At 37.9% G+C, this 18,694-nt stretch overlaps 1 protein-coding gene and 1 long non-coding RNA gene across 5 annotated transcripts in view; one reads left to right on the top strand and one right to left on the bottom strand.

The window, feature by feature from the left end:
• The window catches only part of LOC109446190 (uncharacterized), a 55,651-nt gene that overhangs the window by 32,650 nt on the left and 4,307 nt on the right, over window positions 1-18,694 (bottom strand). For 2 of the 3 annotated variants that reach the window (XR_012498714.1, XR_012498715.1), the window contains exon 3: window positions 15,990-16,169. This is a non-coding gene — a long non-coding RNA (uncharacterized LOC109446190). Of the gene's footprint in view, window positions 1-2,061; window positions 2,174-15,989; window positions 16,170-18,694 lie in introns of all 3 variants that reach the window. The other variant, XR_012498716.1, reaches the window with a different exon arrangement.
• SERPINB10 (serpin family B member 10) lies at window positions 2,775-18,555 on the top strand. 2 transcript variants are annotated; one of them, XM_019729330.2, is made up of 8 exons: window positions 2,775-2,894; window positions 5,499-5,676; window positions 7,487-7,552; window positions 8,010-8,147; window positions 9,126-9,243; window positions 13,825-13,967; window positions 15,730-15,885; window positions 17,455-18,555. In XM_019729330.2, the coding sequence occupies exons 2-8, from the start codon at window positions 5,509-5,511 to the stop codon at window positions 17,857-17,859; spliced, it is 1,194 nt and encodes a 397-aa protein (XP_019584889.2). In that variant the 5' UTR covers window positions 2,775-2,894; window positions 5,499-5,508; the 3' UTR covers window positions 17,860-18,555. The 2 variants fall into 2 exon arrangements, with proteins under 2 accessions (XP_019584889.2, XP_019584890.2); XM_019729331.2 differs by having other exon boundaries at window positions 2,841-2,894; window positions 5,499-5,581.

Raw genomic sequence — 18,694 nt, 5'->3', positions numbered from 1 at the left:
GCTTTTCCCATAGGGTAGTTATGGTTAAATGAATTCATGCATAAGAAGCAATTCAAAGAATTCTTGGCACATACAGTATTTGAAAAATATTAGTGATTATGATTATTAGCTTTGTAGGCAATACGACTGTCTCGGATTTTATTTATTTTCTGTGAGCTGGTCAAATATAGAATCCCAGAAAGTCATTCAGTTAATAGTTTAAGGCTTGAATTGTGTTTTTGTTTTTCTCTAAATAAGACATTCTTAAAATTTAGGGGTCCTTGCCTTTTGCACCCTCCTACTTACTTTTAGATCCATTTTTCTAGGTGCTTCAATAGTTCATTCAGCAAGGCAGTCAGCAATAGTTTTCTGAATCGTTGTGAGTCTTAAGATGCCCATTTCACTCTCATTATTGAGTCAGAATATGAGTGTAGAAGTTTAGGTTCAAAGAACTTTAAGGGTATGATTTTATTATCCCCGGGCACCAAAGTTGCTAATGGGAAAGTTGATGTCAAGATACTTTTGTAATTTTAATAATCTTTCGTTTTGTTTTTGATAATATTCTTGACATTTCATTGCATGAAGAGTACTTTTTAAAATTGTTTTGTAAAATTTGTCTTCTTCATCAGCAGAATTTGTCTCTGGGAACTTGGTTCTTGCTTCAGTTTGGGGAAACTCTCAGCCATTGCTATGGACTGAATGTTTGTGTACCAATCCCCCACCCGCACCCCCTGTCCCAATACAGATGTTGAAACCCTAATCTCCAGTGTAATGGTATTTGGAGATGGGTCAGTTGGGAAGTAATTAAGGTTAGATGAGGTCATGAGCATGGAGTTCCCATGTATTTAAAAGAGATAAAGGACCAGAGCTTCCTCTCCCTCCCTTGTGCGAACACAGAAAGGAGGCAGCCATCTGAGAACCAAGAAGAGAGCCCTCGCTAAGAACCCAACCAGCCAGCACCTTGATCTCAGACTTCAAGCTTCCGGAACTGTGAAAAATACATTTCTGTCGTTTAAGTTCTGAGTCAATGGCATTCCGTTATAGAAACCCAAACTGAGTAAGACAGCCACTATCCACTTCATTGGCTCTGCTCCATTCTATCTACTTTCTTTTTCTGGATTCCTATTAGAATAAGGTTGATTCACCTGGAGTTCTCTCTGTTTCAAAATTTTTCGCACACCTAATAAATTTGTGTGGTCTAAACATCAAATGTCACGAAAGGACTCACACAAAAACTCTCCTTCCCACCTCCTCTTCCCCATTCACTTAGTTTCTATCACTCTATCCACACTAGTAATATCTGTACATAGTGTAATATCTGTATATACTGTAATATCTGTATATGGTGAAACAGTAATATCTGTTTATAGAGAGAAACAAAAGAAAACCAGAGATGGTGAACCAACATCTGACTCAGTAACTGTGTCTAAACCATTGATCCAAAAATAACAACAACAAAAAAACAAAATTATGCTAAGAATATTATACTGTTAGCTTAGGATACTATTACCTCTCCACCCCCCCCAAAAAAAAGCATCAAAATAATGCACAACCATGATTTTATGGATGTAGGTAGTAGTATATCTATTTGTAAAGATTTTAATCAAGAGAAAGTGGGAAACAAGTCTGGAGAAAATTTGGGGGAAAATGAATAAAACTTAGTCTATGACTTCAAAGAAGATGAAACAATGCCTTGGCTGGTTCAGCAGAATCTGCATTGCTGCATTCAATGCAACAAAAATAACTAGCGTGTCTTCATGCTGTGCAGTGCTGCAGCCCAAGTCACTCTCTGGTGAACCACTGTCCATCAAGATGAACAGTCTTTCTATCTAGAGCCTCCACACGATACTTTCAGCTAATAATAGTCTGGAGGCATCCGCGGATAATCGTATCAGCTCTGCACACATCAGGCAGGCACCACAGAATTTCCTACCACAAGTCACACTCCCTAGTGAAATCCAGAGGAACATTCTGCTCGAGGTTCTACACCAACATTCAAATATTAAACTCTGAGCCAGTTTACCAGAAGACACAAGTGCCCCCATGAAAAGAAAAATAAAAGCTGTGTGAAGAAAAACACACCAACTGTGCTATAAACAGAGAGACTCCTCCTTTCCTTTCATCCCTTCTGGATTGTTCCTCCATTCCCACCACTCTCTTCACTCCCTCCTCCATTCCTCCATGCACAGGCATGCTGTGATAGAAAATGAAACTATGATGTATTGTTTTTCTTTTCTAATAGATATGGAGGAGTGAGGGAACATTTATAGAGAGAAACAAAAGAGCACCAGAGATGGCGAACCAACATTTGACTATGTCTAAACCATTGATCCGGACCCCTTGTCCCTGGGGTGAGGAATGGACGTCACACCAATTTTAATTATGCTCACGGTTCTACACCAATGTTCCAAACATGAAGAGTATGAAGGGTAACTTTAACAGTTTAGCAGTAAATGCTTTACCAATAATATTTTCCATTCCATTGCCCATTATTCCACTAATTTGAATCTTTCTCTTTTCCTTCCGTCCTTCCTTCCTTCCTCCTTTTTTTGTTTTTTAAAGAAAAGTATTCTAATTGCTACCAGTTGGCAGACTAAAGAAGAGATTAAGCAAGGAAACTGTGAGTTACAATGTGTCAGAATTCAGGTCTCTACATGTGGACAAACACGGAAAATGTGGGTAGTTAAAGAATCCGTGCATAATCTTAATCATCTCTCTTTATTTGAGCTTGTGAGCAAGATAAATCTGAACGCAAGAGTGTCTGGCTTGTGAAAGTGAATCAAAGGGTGGGGCTAAGATGAGGGAGGTGCTAGAATTTTTTAAAAACGTTCCTGCAGTTAAACATTACTTAACTCAGTCACAAGTTCTTACTTTAGGCACGAATTGCCAATTCTGCTCCAGTGGAAGAAAACAAGGTATCGTAAGAACTTCTTTGTTTAAAAATGCTTATTTGTGTTTATTTATTATGTTTTCCTTCTTTGTTGAAGTGCCTAACTTAAATAACTAATGATCAAGACTCCCCAAACCAAAAATAGTAGGTAAATCTCCACCCCTCCTCGCCCCCCGAAGAATTCTGTGCAAGTCAGAGAGATTTAACCTTGAAGTGGTTCTAAGTTTGTACTAGGAGAGAACATTCATTTCCAAAGAAGTAGAAAACTTGTTTTACTAGGAATTGTGAAACTATGAATGGAATTTCTTCGTCACATTTCTGAATTCGTTACCTCTTATCTGTCAACACAGGCAAAGAGAACTAGAACATTCTCAGAATAATTGAGTCAAAACACTTCTAACCCTTCAGTAGAATAGGCTTGGCAGCATGAATTTGATCCTAGTCACTAATGTATGGAACTAATGGTTTGACTCTACCTCTCCTCCCCACCCAACATCCGGTTCTGGCCATTCCATGAGCCATTAGCTTTCTTCTCTTTCATGGAATGATCTAAGGCTCTAACTCCACAACTTACACTAGGTGCTCATCTTAAAACATCTGATATATTAGTGATGATATTAATGAGAGAATTTATGAAGCGGAAGATAACTGGATATTAACTTTCCACAAGAAATTAGCTCTTTCATTGGAGAGAATTTTTTTCTTTCTTTCATGAATTTGTTACAAGTAACTAAGCCTAGAATAAACATAAACCATAGGCAGAAGATAAAAACCCCAGACCCTAAGATAGTACTTTTTCTTCTCCTTCCTTTATGGTGAGTGTGGTTTTGCCACAGAGCCAATCATTTCCCATATGAACATAATTCATGAGTTCTAAAACAATAAAGTTTAATATATAAGCAGCAAATTCAAATGTTATTTGAATGAATGTAGCTCTAAAAGAAATAGGGGGGTTATTTCCAGGAAAGCATTGGATCTGTCAAGAAAAAATACAGGCAAGTTTTGAGCGTTTGATGAGGGTGTAGAATTACTACAAAACTAGAGTTGTTGTTTGTTCTTTACTCAAACGATGTCCGCCTAGGATTACCATCAGCTTCCAGAACAGGCAGGATCTGCCTGCCACTCAAGCATGATTTAGAGGCTGGGAAGCTGTTTCGTTAAGTGTAAGCCTGTGGCTAGGAAGGATTTCAACAGTACCACTCACTGTTAATCCAAGTTACGATGAAACCAAACCGTCTACACATGCCTCTCCCTTGATTCAACTATTTGATTAAAGAGAACTCCTGGCCTTTCTCAACTTCTCATTCTAGTTTTCCCAGAGGATTAGGTGATGTCAGTGGAAGACCCAGTTTTAGATGACATGTGCGAGGGTCTAGGTCCAAGAATTTGATTTATTCTTAGTCATTTAATCAGTTTAAATTATTTGGCTATAAGATGGCAATAGATTAAACTATTCTTTTTTGAGACCCAGTCTTAAAGGACTTGAATTAAAATGTCAGGGTAATTAAAGGTGAAATTTAGAAGTTGATTATAATATTAAAAAATTACACGAGAAAACCTGAGTCTATATATACTACAAAACCAGTTTCAAAAGGGCTTAAGTGAATGAGATTAAAGGCAGAAAAGAGTCTTGATTTTCTCTACTTCTCTATAGCCTGTCCCATTAAATTGTGCATGATTCAAGTTTAAATAAAAAATGGTGGCTAGAGCCCAAACAGTGAACATTGCAAACAAGTAGTAAACAAGTATTTATAAGCATCCCTTTTGTGCAAAGTTCTGAGCTAGGTACTGTTGGATGTACAAAGCAGTGTAAGACAATTTTGCTCTGGAGGAACTTACCCTGGAGTTGGAAAGATACAAACAGGAAAACAGAACTAGCAGTGTGATAAATACGAGGCAAGTGGCAGAAACCACGTTATGGGACTTAACGTGGCAGGCAAGCTTCTGTGCACCCAAAAGGGCAGGAAAAGCTTCGAGAAGAAAAGAGGAACTTGGACAGAGTTGAATTTTAAGAGAATAAAGGAGGACAAAGGCATTCCAGAAGCCTGGTACATCATATAGAAAGGTATCGAGCAAGAAATAGGTTAAAAATATAAAAATGTGATGAAAGGTGAGAAAAAGTACAAAGTTGAAAATATGTATAATTATTTCTCACTCATGGTATAAAGTCAGCAGTCGTGCGGTGTATTGAACAGAAGTACAGGGCTGAGAGAGTGGGGACACCTGGCTCTACTGCCATTTTTATCGTGACATTCTCAACAAGGAGTTTCTAATTGACCAGAATCTAATTGTTCTCTGAAGTGCATTAGGGCTCAAATTTAAGGCAATTCTCTTAAACTCTGTGGACTTCAGTGTAAAATAATGACACTGGACTAGAATTTTCTTAAAGCGCATTCAGGTCGTATGTTGTATACAATATATACATATTATACACATATACACATATATTATGTGTACATATATGGATGTATATGTATACTTATAAACCAAATTGGGTAATATACATTTTTGTCATCTCACTGAAGGATGATTAAAAAAATAATGTGGAAGCTAACAAATTCTTTTTTAAAGGTAAAATGAATGGAAAGGATTATTAACGTGTTCTTTGTCTCTGCTTTATTTTCCTTAGGTTTTTCCCAATGGATTCTCTAACAAAATCAATCAACCAATTTGCCCTGGAATTTAGCAAAAAGCTAGCTGAATCTGCTGAGGGTAAAAATATTTTTTTTTCTCCCTGGGGCATCTCAACCTCCTTGGCCATGGTGTATTTGGGCACCAGAGGTACGACTGCAGCCCAAATAGCCCAGGTGAGAAAGCTCCGTCATCCTCTGTTGCCTTAAAACGAAATGCTTTCTCTGCCCTTTATCTTCATTTTTCTCCTGAAATCCACATAGCTCACATTTTACAATCATTTCCTCCAAAACAAAAAATACACCGTAACAATTTTCTAGACCATAAAAGGAAGTCTGGGAAAGGGAATCCAGTGTAAACTGTTCATAGAAAAACAATTTAAGAACTGTGTTCTCTAGCCCAATCAAATGAAGAGATGATGAGGTTATCAAGTTTGGTTCAACACCAAAAACAATTTTATTTTGATTATTAAAATATTTCAAGAAGTAATAGCTCAAACATTAAAGAATAGAATTAGTCAGCATCTTTGTAACCTCAGAAATATTACCTTGAAGACACAGATAGGAAAATCAAGTGAATTGTTTCTCATGCTTTGTTTGGCTGTTATTTTGTTCAATCCCTGGTTGTCTGAATCTCAAGAGCCCATTAAGAGTATTAAAATAGCAAAACAATATTATTGTGCATGCGATTATTGATTTACTGTAAGCATCCTCAAAGCATAGTGTGTGTGTATGTGTGTGTGTGTCCATAGATAACAAAGTATGTAATAAAATATCCACATATGTCTATATATACGTATCTGTAAACATATAAATATATATGTGTGTGTTTTAATTAAAAATAAAAACAGAAAAAGAGTAAAAACAGTCCTAAATCATACCATTGAAAGGCTAAATGACAGAATTTCCACCCCAGGATGGGTCCTATGTGCCCAGTATGGAAATGGACACAGCCAGTAATTCTGAGTGAGACAGGTGGAGTATATATTCTTTTAGTTTGGGCCTAGGATGTGACCCTTATTCTTGTAATTCATAAGATATTGGGTGGTTAAAAACTACAACAACAAAATCCTGGTTCACAATTGGTTAATACTTATTAAATCACAACTAACTAATTATTAAAGGCTTAACCATTAATGTGATAAATTAAATCTTAGATGGATTGCAATTCGGCTCTATTTCATATAAATATATTGCTGGGTGTTGCTTGTTCTTGTTTTATTTAATATTTACTTAAACATTAACAGCTTCAGTTTGCAATTGAGACAGACGAGTTGCCTATGAGCCCCTTTTTTTTCTATGGCAAGTGGTTCCTGTTTGGTCACCATGTGTTAGCACAAGTTTTGGTAAAACAGACTTGATTCCTCACTGTGAGCTGAGTCCAGGATGTGAGAGATGAAATTATCGCCTTGTTTTTTTACTGTTGTACAATTCAGGGAGACAAGGATGCCCACATACATCCTGGTAACTTCCAAACGAAATGCTGGCGTGAACATAAAGAACGCGTTTATGTGTCAAGTGTGGGCAGACAGTGAGAACGGAAACACTAACCCGAAAATTTTAGCAATGAAAACCCCTGAAATTTCCAGATAATTGGAGCAATGGTGGCTTTTGCTTAAATTGCTAAATAATGTTCTCAGTTGAGCACATAGCATTCTTTTCAAAGCAACCATAGATAAAAATGAAACATGGAAAACAAGAGAATTTTACTTCTAAGGGTATTCCCAACACCATCCCAAACGTCTATAAAAAATATTAAAGTAAAGAGAAACTTAGACTTTTAAAAAGTGTAGTTAAAAGCAGCTCTTGACTTACTGTAGTAGTTCAGCTAACACACCATTTAAACCAAATCAGAGCCCCCTTTGTTTATTAATATTATATGTTCTGCAGCTATAGGAATGGGTGACTTGTATTCATTAATGTGTATTTCACATGATTTCTTCTATGCAAAGTATGCTCACATATTGTCTTTTTATTGAAATTACAGGTGCTTCAATTTAACAGGGACCAAGATGGCAAATTTTTTCCTGAAAGTGAAAAGAAAAGAAAAATGGTATATTTTATATTTTAGTATCCATTTGGTGATTAAGGAAAAAGGGCACTTTTAGCACATGTATTTCAGTGGCTAATTTAAGCAACTTTTAATACATAAATTTTCTTAGAAACATATATTAAAATGATAGAAACATTTTTCAAAATATAAAATGTCTACACTTTTTGGAAGGGTAATATTCTTTCCTGTTATCTCTCCCCCTCCTTTTCTTCCCTTTCAAAACTGCTCCACTTTCAAACTTGTTCCTGTTTTTGCAGACTAAATGTGAAGGAAATAATGCCCTCAATAACTTTTAATTTTTTTGCACTGATAACAGGGAAAAATTTTTTATCTTAGAGTAAATTTCAGCTTTTGTTCACAATACATCAAACCATTTCATTTAGTGATAGGTTTTATGTGTGTGTGTGTGTAGCTCTTGTTCAACATTTTTATTTGACTAATCCCTTTTCTTTTAAAGGACTTCAACTCGGGGAAGGTTGAAGAAATACGCTCTGATTTCCAGACACTTATCTCAGAAATCAACAATCCCAGTAATGCTTACGTACTTAAAACAGCCAACGGGATATATGGGGAGAAAAGTTACCCATTTCACAATGTAAGTGCAAACATGCTATAGGAAAGAAAGAGCCGTGTGAGACCAATCAATAAACTCTGTATATTTCTCTAGGGATCCCAGGAACAATCTTAATGTGGCAGTATTTCTGGTAAATAATTATTTAGACCAACTAGTAAGCACCTAGTTGTAAAGAGAAGCTATCATCGGGCTCAAATCAGATCTAGTGATCAGATCTTTATCCAAAATTATAATATAGAAATGTGGTTTACGTAATTCCTGTGCCAATGTGTATTTCATGGAAAATGGAGCAAATATGTAGAGCACCTGAGTAGGGTCAATCTGAAGGAGAAAAGGGTTATGTTGGTCATCAGAGGAAGGCTGGGGACTGTGTACTGAACAGCAAAGCTGACCTCGGGGTCAGACAAGCCATTTCACATCAAGACTTGAGAGACATTGGAAAGACTCTCAGCACGGAACAATGTCAACTTTGCCCCGTTTCTGATGGTTGGAACCCCCATAGTGCAGACCCTGACTTGAACCTCAGCTCAGACTCCAGGGCTCCTTAGAGTGGTCCATCTGGAACCAGGCCAACCACTTACTCTTTTCACATTTGTCCATCACATCCTTTGGCACATCTCAGAAAGGAGGAGGACACAGCTGCCCGGTGGGCAAAGAGCAAGGAAACTGGATAGGGTAGAGGGACAGTAATAGAAACTATAAAGCTAGCTCTTGATTCTAAGCAGTGCTGCCAGAGCTGTAGGAGGCAGGCCTCCCTTCCATACCTGGAGTTCTGCATGGCTAGCTAGTGCCCAGCCAAGTTTAAAGAGGGGGGTGTTTAGTGTTTGACCAGATTAGGAGTGGGGACACAGAGAAGGCAGCAATGTGTGTGTGTGTGTGTGTGTGTGTGTGTGTGTGCGCGCGCACAATTGTTCCTCTGCCTAGGTTTTTGATAATCTAGATTTGATTTCTCAGTTTTGGGAAAACTCTACAAAAGGAGATTTTACCTGAATTTTTCAGAAATACTTAGAAGATATGAAAACATACTTTGGTGCAGAGCCACAGTCTGTTAACTTTTTGGAAGCTCCTGACCAAACCAGAAACGAGATCAACTCTTGGGTTGAAAGCCAGACAGAGGGTAAGCTTTCACCACAGTGCTCGGCAGAGTGCTTTCTCCAAGCACTGTTTTATTATTTTGAGTTTGTGTTGTGTGTAAGTATATGTATTTCTTAACTAGAACTGCGGACACATTCTCAGTATTCATCACATCTCTTTCTATTCATGCCCAGTTTTCAGATGCACAGCTTTTCCCAATAAGTTTTATCTGAAACACGTAAGTCAAGACACCCACTTTACTAAGTAGACCAAGAAAATTGTATCTCATTGATTCCAAAGAGGCTTCCGGGGGAAAAAGCATGAAAAATGCAAAAAAGGAAATTTGAAATACTGTTGCATCTGTGGCTTTTAAAGGATAGCTACTAATTAATAACAAAAAATGTGGCATTAAATGTGCTATATGATCTTGAGTAATTTTCAAAATAAAGTACTATGTTAGAGTACGATCTAAGTTGCTATAACAAAAACAACCAGAATATATATAGTGGCTTCATAATAAGATAGTGTTTATCTTTCTGTCACATAATAGTCAACAGGTAGCTAAGTATTCTCTTCACAAAGCCATCCTGAGACCCAGACTGGTGGGTCAGCTCTGCCACCCTTAAGACATGGCTTCCATTTCTAAGTCTAAGATGATTCTTACAATGGTCAGTTTTATAGAGAGCAGGAAATGGGGAAACAAAAGCGTCTTTGCTTTTAAGAGTATGGCCTGAAATTTCACACATCAGTCCCACTTGTATCCTAAACTTAGTTACATGGCACACTTTATCCTTGGGTGACCAACTTGTCCCAGGTTTGCCTGGGACTTTCCTGGCTTAAGCACCTAACATCTCTCACTCCTAGGCAAACCAGGGTAGCGGTTACCCAAACTTGCTGTAAAATGTAGTTTTTAGCTGGACAGCCACATACTCACCTAAAATTTGAGAGTTCTGTTTTTAAAAGGAAATAGCGGGATTCTCCTAGGCAATTTAGCAGTCTTTTATTATGATCTCTACTTTAGAAACTGGGTAGCTGAAGCTTTCGAGAAATTAAATTATCCAAGATCAGATAGATTAAAGCTTCAGAAATAGGATTCAAATCCCACATTTCTGAGTTTGCTTTTCCTTTTCTATCTCTTCCTACTCTGATTTCAGTCTTCGTCTTATTTTATCTGCATTGATACAACTTTCTGCCCCTAACTGTGCTCCCCTCAAATCCCATCTCTGCTCAGCATCCCGAATGGCCTACCGAAAATATGAATTAGACCAGCCAGACCAAGTCACTCCTGTACTCAAGACCCACCATGGTGCCCCATGACCTGCAGGATGAATTCAAGTTCCCCATCCTGACATATATGGCCCACTTGACCATGGAGCCCTGCCTGTCTCTCCATTTCAACTCTCATCGCTTCCTGACTCAAAATTTACACCTCAGGAATTCTAAGTGGCACAGAGTCCCCGTAACTCCCCGTGCTACCTTATGACCCAGTGTCTTTTCTCATGGCATTCCCTATAACTGAAACCGTTCCCTGCCCTCCCACTCCCAGCCCCTGCACAGCCACCAGGTAACTTCTCAGGCCACCACTTAGGCACAATGTCCTCCTGGAAGCCACCGGCTCCCAGGCCTGGCTCAGAGCCTCCCTCTTTGCTCCCCCAGCACCTTGACACTTTCTCACAGTGTTAGTGAAACCAACTCCTGACACTTCATTTCATCTACCTCCCCTGCTAGACGCAAGGACCCCAAGTGCAACAGTTCTGCCTCACGTGAGCTTCCGCTTTGAATCACTAGCACATAACAGAACCACTCACAGTAGTTGTTCGGAACATTAATTCTCATTGGAGTGACTTGAGGAAGTTGGCAGCCCCAAATTCTCAGTTCCTTTTTCCTTGCACTAGTGACTCAAAAGCCTTGGTGAAGCAAGAGTGACCATTATACGTGTATTTAACTTATTCCTGATTTGGATTCATCCAAAAATAAGTTGGCTTTTTAGACTTAGAGATTAGCTGCATTTACTGAGTACTTGCACTGCTCCAGTTTGCATGAAGACCAAATGTGACTGTTTAGAGAAAAGCAGGTTAATACACAACTCAAATTCAACATGGTAGAAGCAGGAGTGAGAACAGTACCGGAACTGAACAAAATCTCAGGTCTCAGATTTTAGCCCAGTGTCTGTTATGTTGTCCGGAAGACAGATGGGAATCCTATAGACAGGAAAGCCAGGAGCGACTAATCTGCTATCTGTACACCCAGCAAAGCCTGGCAGAGCTGAGAGAGAGCTGTTGTCTGATGGTGCATGAGCTTGGTCCTTGCCAAGCAAGCGTCCTCAGTGTAGACTGACACACTGAAGAAGCATGACAAGACCCAAGCGTCTGAGTTACAGAGCTGTCCAGGGAGTCTTGCTGTGATGACAAATGTGCCATAAATCTGTACTGCCCAGTTTGATATAGTCACATGTTCTGTCCACATGTGAGTATAGATAATTTGTGGCTAATATGACTCAGAAACTGAATTTTTAACTTCAGTTTATTTTAATTAATTTGCATTGAAGTAGTCATGTGTGTGTCTAGCGGCTACCATGTTTGACAGCACAGAGGAAATTCTGTCTTAAAAGAACTGAACAAATGTTTTAAATTATGAAGGAAAGAGTAAACATCAGATTATGGTCATTACATGGTCAAAACAGAGGATGGGGACACTTTAAAAAATCCTCCATTGTCACTCCACTCATCAAATGAGAGATTCCCATAAATAAGTTCGCTCTGGGCATGGTCAGCACCTTTCATTAAGCCCATTTCCCACATCCCATAACTTCATTCCTCCAGTTGGCCCTGCTGACTCTATTTCTTAGAAGTGGAATCTCCTAAGGAGAGAGAAAGCTGTAATCTTTCTGCATTTTCTTTTACACATTGGATACAGATATCTGCTATTTGGGGGCTATTCAATATCAAATAAAGGAATTAATCAGCTGTTCAGGAACTTCACTTTGTCAAGGCAGAGTTCCATATGTCCTTAAGGAAAACTTGCTAGAAACTCTTTGGCATGAGTTTCTAGGTTCTAGCTGAACTACCTGACAAAAGCTTCTTGAGTTTTCAAACAGGCCTCCTTCCAAATGGTCATATGGACTACTGGGACATACATGGCATTCAAAGTCAAATTCTCAAAGATAACACCAATCATACATTGCTACTATTTTTTCTGGTTTGTCTTCTTTATAGTCTATAAGCTCCTCCAGAGTGGGGGATCGGGGAAGGTTATTGTCTCGATGTTTTTAATTTCAAAATCTATGAATGTGCCACATGATGGGCACATTGGGCACCCTAGTGTCACATTAACATGTGCCCAGAGGGACTTACTGTGACTATCTGCAGAGAGAATGCCCTTCCTGTTACCTAAAACTATCAAGGATGCTTGTAATGAGTGAGCCAGTAGGTGGCACTTTAGCTCTCAAGAGGAGAGGACACCGTTTAGTCATATTGTGCTTTGTGTGTTACTTTGAATTTGTATGTAAGTACATTTTGTACATCTTTTGTCAAATAAATGAACAACATGGATGTGGATTCAAGAGGCTAGGTTCCTTGAAAACATATGAACCCAGAGCACAACACAATAAAGCTTAAATCAACTGGATCTCAACTAACTTGAGATCAATCTATAGAAACCTCAATCATTGATAGGTTCTCTATTTGCATCTACAACTCTATTAAATGAGAGAATAATTAATTTAGAATGACACAGAGCTTTAAAAATGCAAAACTGAGCAAAAAAAAGAGAGGTTAAAAAATGACACAGAAGGCCTCCCCATGTTAAATCATCAAAGACAATTTAAATTAACTTGAATATACTGTCTTTAAACAGAAAAACAAGTACGCAATGTTTCAGAAAGTTTTCACATCAGCATTTAAAACCAAATTTAAATTTAATTTCCAAAACCAAGACGTGTGTCCCATGGGGGGAGGGAGGTATTTGTTTTGCTTTGTTTTGAGCAGACTTGTCCAGGCCACACCTCACATCTACCGGACTCCCTAGAAGTGCTGCCCTTAGAACTTTCAAATAAAGCTGCACAGTGTTTGTGAGGTGCCCGTGCAAGGACTGCAGCCGTCACGGGGTGTGCTGGACAGGCTTACAGAGCAGGTTTACTGAATGTTCACATCTCTTCAGGGATTAGGACTTAACCTATCTTTTTTGGGGTACACAATTCAACCCACAGCAGTAGTATTCTCACAAAAATGCATAACCTAAACACAACCTTGAGGAAACCAGACAAATCTGAACTGACAGTTGAGGGACATTCTACAAAATTTTTTAATAGTGTCAAGGTCATGAAAGACAAAGAGCAAATGAGGAACAGTCCCAGATGAAAGAGGACTAAGAGGAAAGGCCAACTAAATGCAACTTGAGGTCTTGGATTGATTTCTGGTCCAGAAAAAGAGCTTACTGGAACAACTGATGACGTTTGAACAAGATCCGTTGATAGTATTCTAGCAATGCTAAGTTCCTGTTTTGAGTCATTGGTGCATATAAGATGCTCTCATTTAGCCGTACTTCATAATCACCCTTGTTATAAGTGTGGCATATCATTAGGACGTATCTATACAATTTGAAACCTGTCCTTTTGCACCTGTAGGAAAAATCCTGAATCTCCTGCCTGACGACGCTGTGGATTCTGCAACCAGAATGGTTCTGGTGAATGCTATTTACTTTAAAGGAAGCTGGGAACATCAATTCTCAGCCCAAGACACCAGAGAAAAACCTTTCAGAATAAACAAGGTAGGATCCAGTTTATAATCAGAATGGATTTGTACGCGGCATTTTACATGGAATTCTATTTTAAATTCACTCTTCTTTCTGAGTACATTTTCCTGTAAACTACGTCTCTTACTAGGGCATGGATGGCTGAGCTAAAAGCTTCCGGTTCTATCCCACCTGGAAATTCCCCTTTCATTGTTTTTCTTTGAATATAGACTAGTCACATATTTTATCACTCAGTCCTTGCCACAGCTAAGGTAGAGTAGGTAGGGTAGTTATGTTTATATCCCAAGTGAGAAATATAGTGTGGCTAAGTGACTGGAGTCATGCCAAAGTTAGAAGTCTACCAGGACCATAAACCTAAAACTCTTCACTATTAGTTCTGCTTTTGTTCTACTAAACCTATATTACCTTCTAGTAAAACAGAAGAAATAATAATTTAAAATCTCACCACTTTCATTTGCATTTTTCTCTGTGTTAGGACACAACACACTTGTTTTTGTGATAGCAACCAACTACAGCAAAAAGGGAGACTAATATAAGGTGACAGATATTTCGTAGAATCCAGGGGCTGGACCATGTCTGGGTCTTGGGATTTGAGCGAGACTCAAAGACTCAAAAGTCAGAAATCATTGTCTATTTTTCCAACTCTGTTTCTCCCATCATTCTTATCTCAGGCTGAAATCTAACTTTCTCTGCTTCTCAGTTCTAGAGACCTCTTCCATTCTAGAGACCAGTCTGATAGATCTCCTTTCAAATTCCTAGGAAAGGAACTGATCGGCCAGAGTTTGTTAAAGTTGGTGGGTCCTGGGGTGGGTCATCTCACACAAACAGTGCTGCTGGGGACCTATGGCTGTAGTCCTGCAGATGTGTAGGCATTTCTGATGGTCGGTGAGATAAAGATGGAGAAGGGCCTCAACAGATGCTCCAATGGGCTAACTAGCACAGACCTGGACAGTCACCTGGCTTAGTATATTCACCAGGCATTTTCAGTTGCAAGTGATAGAAAAGCATTCCAAACTAGCTCCAGTAAAATGGGAATTGTATTAGCATTAACTTATACAAGAGGAACTGAGGTGTCTTGGAGTGGCATCTCTAGGGACTCAAAACATGATCTCAATTCCTTCTCTCTCTCTCTCCCCTGCCCCTCTGGGGAGGTGTCTGTTCAGATCTTTTTAGAATTGGGTTGTTCATTTTATTATCACCAAGTTTTTAAGAGTTCATTATAAAGTTTGCGTACCAGTCCTTTATCAGATACGTGTTTTGCAAATATTTTCTCCTAGTCTATTGCTTGTCTCTTTATTCCCTTAATTAATTTCGGCTTTTTATGATACTAGAACACTTTGTCAAATGTTTGCATGTGAAATACACCTTGTTCAGTTTCTGAACCATTGGCATTTCCATAGTTTGCATAAAATTATTTAAGTGTTTGGTAGAATCCAGCTTGCTGTGACTTACAGATGGTGTCACACATAATACTGTTAGAGAAAGGAACTCCCATATCCCCTGTTACTGATATTATCCAGCAGAACATATATTTGTACATCTTTTGTCAAATAAATGAACAACATGGATGTGGATTCAAGAGGTTAGGTTCCTTGAAAATGAACCCAGAGAACAGTGCAATAAAACCCTAAAATCTAAGTCTGAATAACTTTATCCAGCAGTGAGCAGAGGGTAACCAATTTTGCCAGTGTTCTAGACTCCTGGGGACCAATGACGACAAAGAATGAAGGAGTTGGTGGAACACCTCCTCAGTGACTTTGCTACTTATTTTCTATAGAATACGAGCAAACCAGTACAAATGATGTCGATGAAAAAAAAGCTTCAAGTTTTTCACATAGAAAATCCACAAGCCATCGGCCTTCAACTCTACTATGAGAGCCGTGACCTCAGCCTGTTCCTACTGCTGCCAGAAGACATCAGTGGGCTGGACCAGGTAAAAACATCATCTGTCTGATGGCAAGATGGTTCCAGTGTTGACGCCTGTGTAGCATGGCCTCCCTGATCTTTAGTTCCTGTAGAGGAAGGAAACCAACATACCTTGAGTCCTAGGTACTTCTCCTTCAGGAGAACAGCTCAGCTCTAGCTTGAGGTAACCATAGAAACAGCCAACACAAACTACAGATGCTGATATTCTTCATGAGTCACAAAGCCGTGTGGACTGATCACAACAATCTTTCAGTTGTTCTAGATCTGTCTTCTCCCTCTGGTAGGGTCTACCTAATGGGAGATTAATTTTTTAACCACTTGCATTAATGTAGCACTAGATATACACTTTAAAACATTAAACTAACTTCCAAAATTTTTAAAAATATTTTTTATCAAGTAAATAGTCTTTAGGAGAAATATCTATGTAAGCACCACCTTCAAGTATTATTTAAGTTGTTTTTCAGCCAAATTTCTACTAAGCCTGACATAACTTTCATCAGATGATGTTTCTGAGTAATTTGCATGTCTAAACTGAATATTGCTTTCTCATAGGAGGCCTGTCTGTCTTTGCAGAGTACCTAATTTTTCATGTGTGCCAAACTTTATAAGTTTCCATGGCCCTACTAGTGTGTAGAGAAGATTTCAAAATTGTATCATAAAATTTGTGAAACTGGAGAGGGTGGTTACAATAGGACTAAGTGTGGACATTAAACCATTAGAGTCACACTCTTATAAGATAAGCCTTTTTTCCTAAGAGTGCAGGTTCCTGAGCTGAAGATATTGTCACATTATTAATGTCCATCATTTACAAGTATGTCATTGACAGCAATACTTGGGTCTAGAAAACTTTCAAAGTAGCAATAGCATGTAATTTGAAACAAATGTGCTATTAAAAATATCAAAACATTGTTTTTTCTCATATATACATATGCATAGGTATATATATATATATATATATATATATATATATATATATATATATATATCTCACAGGCATGCATACATATATTATTAAAATCTAAAATATAAAGAGAAAAATCTCCCTCAAAACCTCTATAAAAAAGTCATTACTCAAGATTTTCTTTCTTTACGTTTCTTTTTTTTTTTTGCATAGTTTATAGTTGCTAATTTCATATTGTTGTGATTGAGTGTAGACATTTTGTTTTATCTCAGATTTTGTTTTCAAAGAACTGTCACCCATGTTAATAAAGCTAATGTTTTTTTGTGCCCCGACATACAACTTGTCCTATAGTATATGCTTTTGAGTAGACAACACATAAATTATAGTTATTTCGATGTATTTCAGTGTATAGTTGATGTCTTGCATACAGTCATAGAAGTCCTTCCATTTTGAATCAAGGTCTAATTATCCCATATCCTGACAATGACTAATCTGCAAAACAGATTCTGTAGATGAACAGTGTGAAAAAAATTTCCAAATGTGTATGTTTTGTTACGCTGGGTAACAGGAGTGATCCTCAGTCATCTATGTAATATCTAGAGGTCTAACTCTACCAATATTTCTCACTACACTTTGGAATTACTGATTCTTTCTTTCTTGGTTCCACATCTGCAGCTGGAGAAGGCCGTCACCTATGAGAAGTTGAGTGAGTGGACGAGTGAAGACATGATGGAGTTGTACGAAGTGCAGCTGCACCTTCCCAAGTTCAAGCTAGAAGAGTCTTATGATCTCAAGTCAGCCCTGAGCAGCATGGGGATGAGCGATGCCTTTAATCAGAGCAAAGCTGATTTCTCAGGAATGTCTGTGGAGAGAAACCTATTTCTGTCCAATGTCTTCCACAAGAGTTTTGTAGAAATAAATGAACAAGGTACGGAGGCCTCAGCTGGCACTGGGAGTGAGGTGAGTTTTCGAATGAGCCTCCCCTCCATTGAATTCAATGCAGACCACCCATTCCTCTTCTTCATTAGGCATAACAAAACCAATAGCATTCTCTTTTATGGGAGATTCTGCTCCCCCTAAACCTGCATCTCTCTCATCAGATAAGACCATCTCACCATGTGAAAAACGCATCATAAGATGGAAAAGCAATTATAATTAAAAACTAGTTTGTAGTCTGGATATTTTTTACATTTGAATATTAGCAAGTAAATCTTGAAATAACGCATTCTAGTGATACTGTGGTAGCTATATAGTTAGAGAGACCGGCACATTTTATTTTTAGCACTTAACATTTTGTCTTAATGTGATTTTTATTTACATTTCAGAAATACTATGTTATTCAATTGAATGCCTTACAATTCCTGAGCTCTGTGGTCACTGTGTTATCATTGTCAATTACATTTCACACTTGTCATTTAGTGAAGAAAAATCTTTATAGAGGTGATATACTGATAAACAAGAATTTTCTCAAGAATTTTGATTGTTCAGAAATTATCACTGTAACATTAAATCCCCTTCTTCTGCTATCTGACTATTTAAAAATACTTATGTTGACATTAACAGAAAAACTAGTGACATCCAAATAAAATGTGGAGTTTAGTTAGTAGAAAGGTACCAATTTTGGCTTCTTCGTTTTACCATATGTATCATGGTAGTGATAGATGTTAGCATTTGGAAACAGTGTGTTAGGAGTATGCAGAATTCCCTGTATTATCACCTTTGCATCTTTTCTGTGAATCTAAAACTATTCCAAAATAAAAATTTTATTAAAAATAATTATGTGTAAAATTTTAATCATACTAACATCTTTCTTTTTAAAAATCTTATGAAGTAGAAGCATAAATTTCTAATTTATATAAATATGTATTGTTAGTTACAAATATTCTTAGTGATACTAGTTCTCCATAAAATTGTC

This window comes from Rhinolophus sinicus, linkage group LG09 (genome assembly GCF_036562045.2).
Source record: "Rhinolophus sinicus isolate RSC01 linkage group LG09, ASM3656204v1, whole genome shotgun sequence".
NCBI classification, from domain to species: Eukaryota; Metazoa; Chordata; class Mammalia; order Chiroptera; family Rhinolophidae; genus Rhinolophus; species Rhinolophus sinicus.
The sequence above is the reverse complement of the archived record's forward strand: the minus strand, read 5'-3'. Positions and strand labels throughout refer to the sequence as shown.

Bases quoted from the DNA above. Each gene is read 5' to 3' on its own strand.
- SERPINB10 (XM_019729330.2), top strand. From the start codon at position 5,509: ATGGATTCTCTAACAAAATCAATCAACCAATTTGCCCTGGAATTTAGC. The intron at 7,553-8,009 runs GTATATTTTATA...TTTCTTTTAAAG, and splicing joins GTGAAAAGAAAAGAAAAATG to GACTTCAACTCGGGGAAGGT. The intron at 8,148-9,125 runs GTAAGTGCAAAC...TGAATTTTTCAG, and splicing joins AAAGTTACCCATTTCACAAT to AAATACTTAGAAGATATGAA.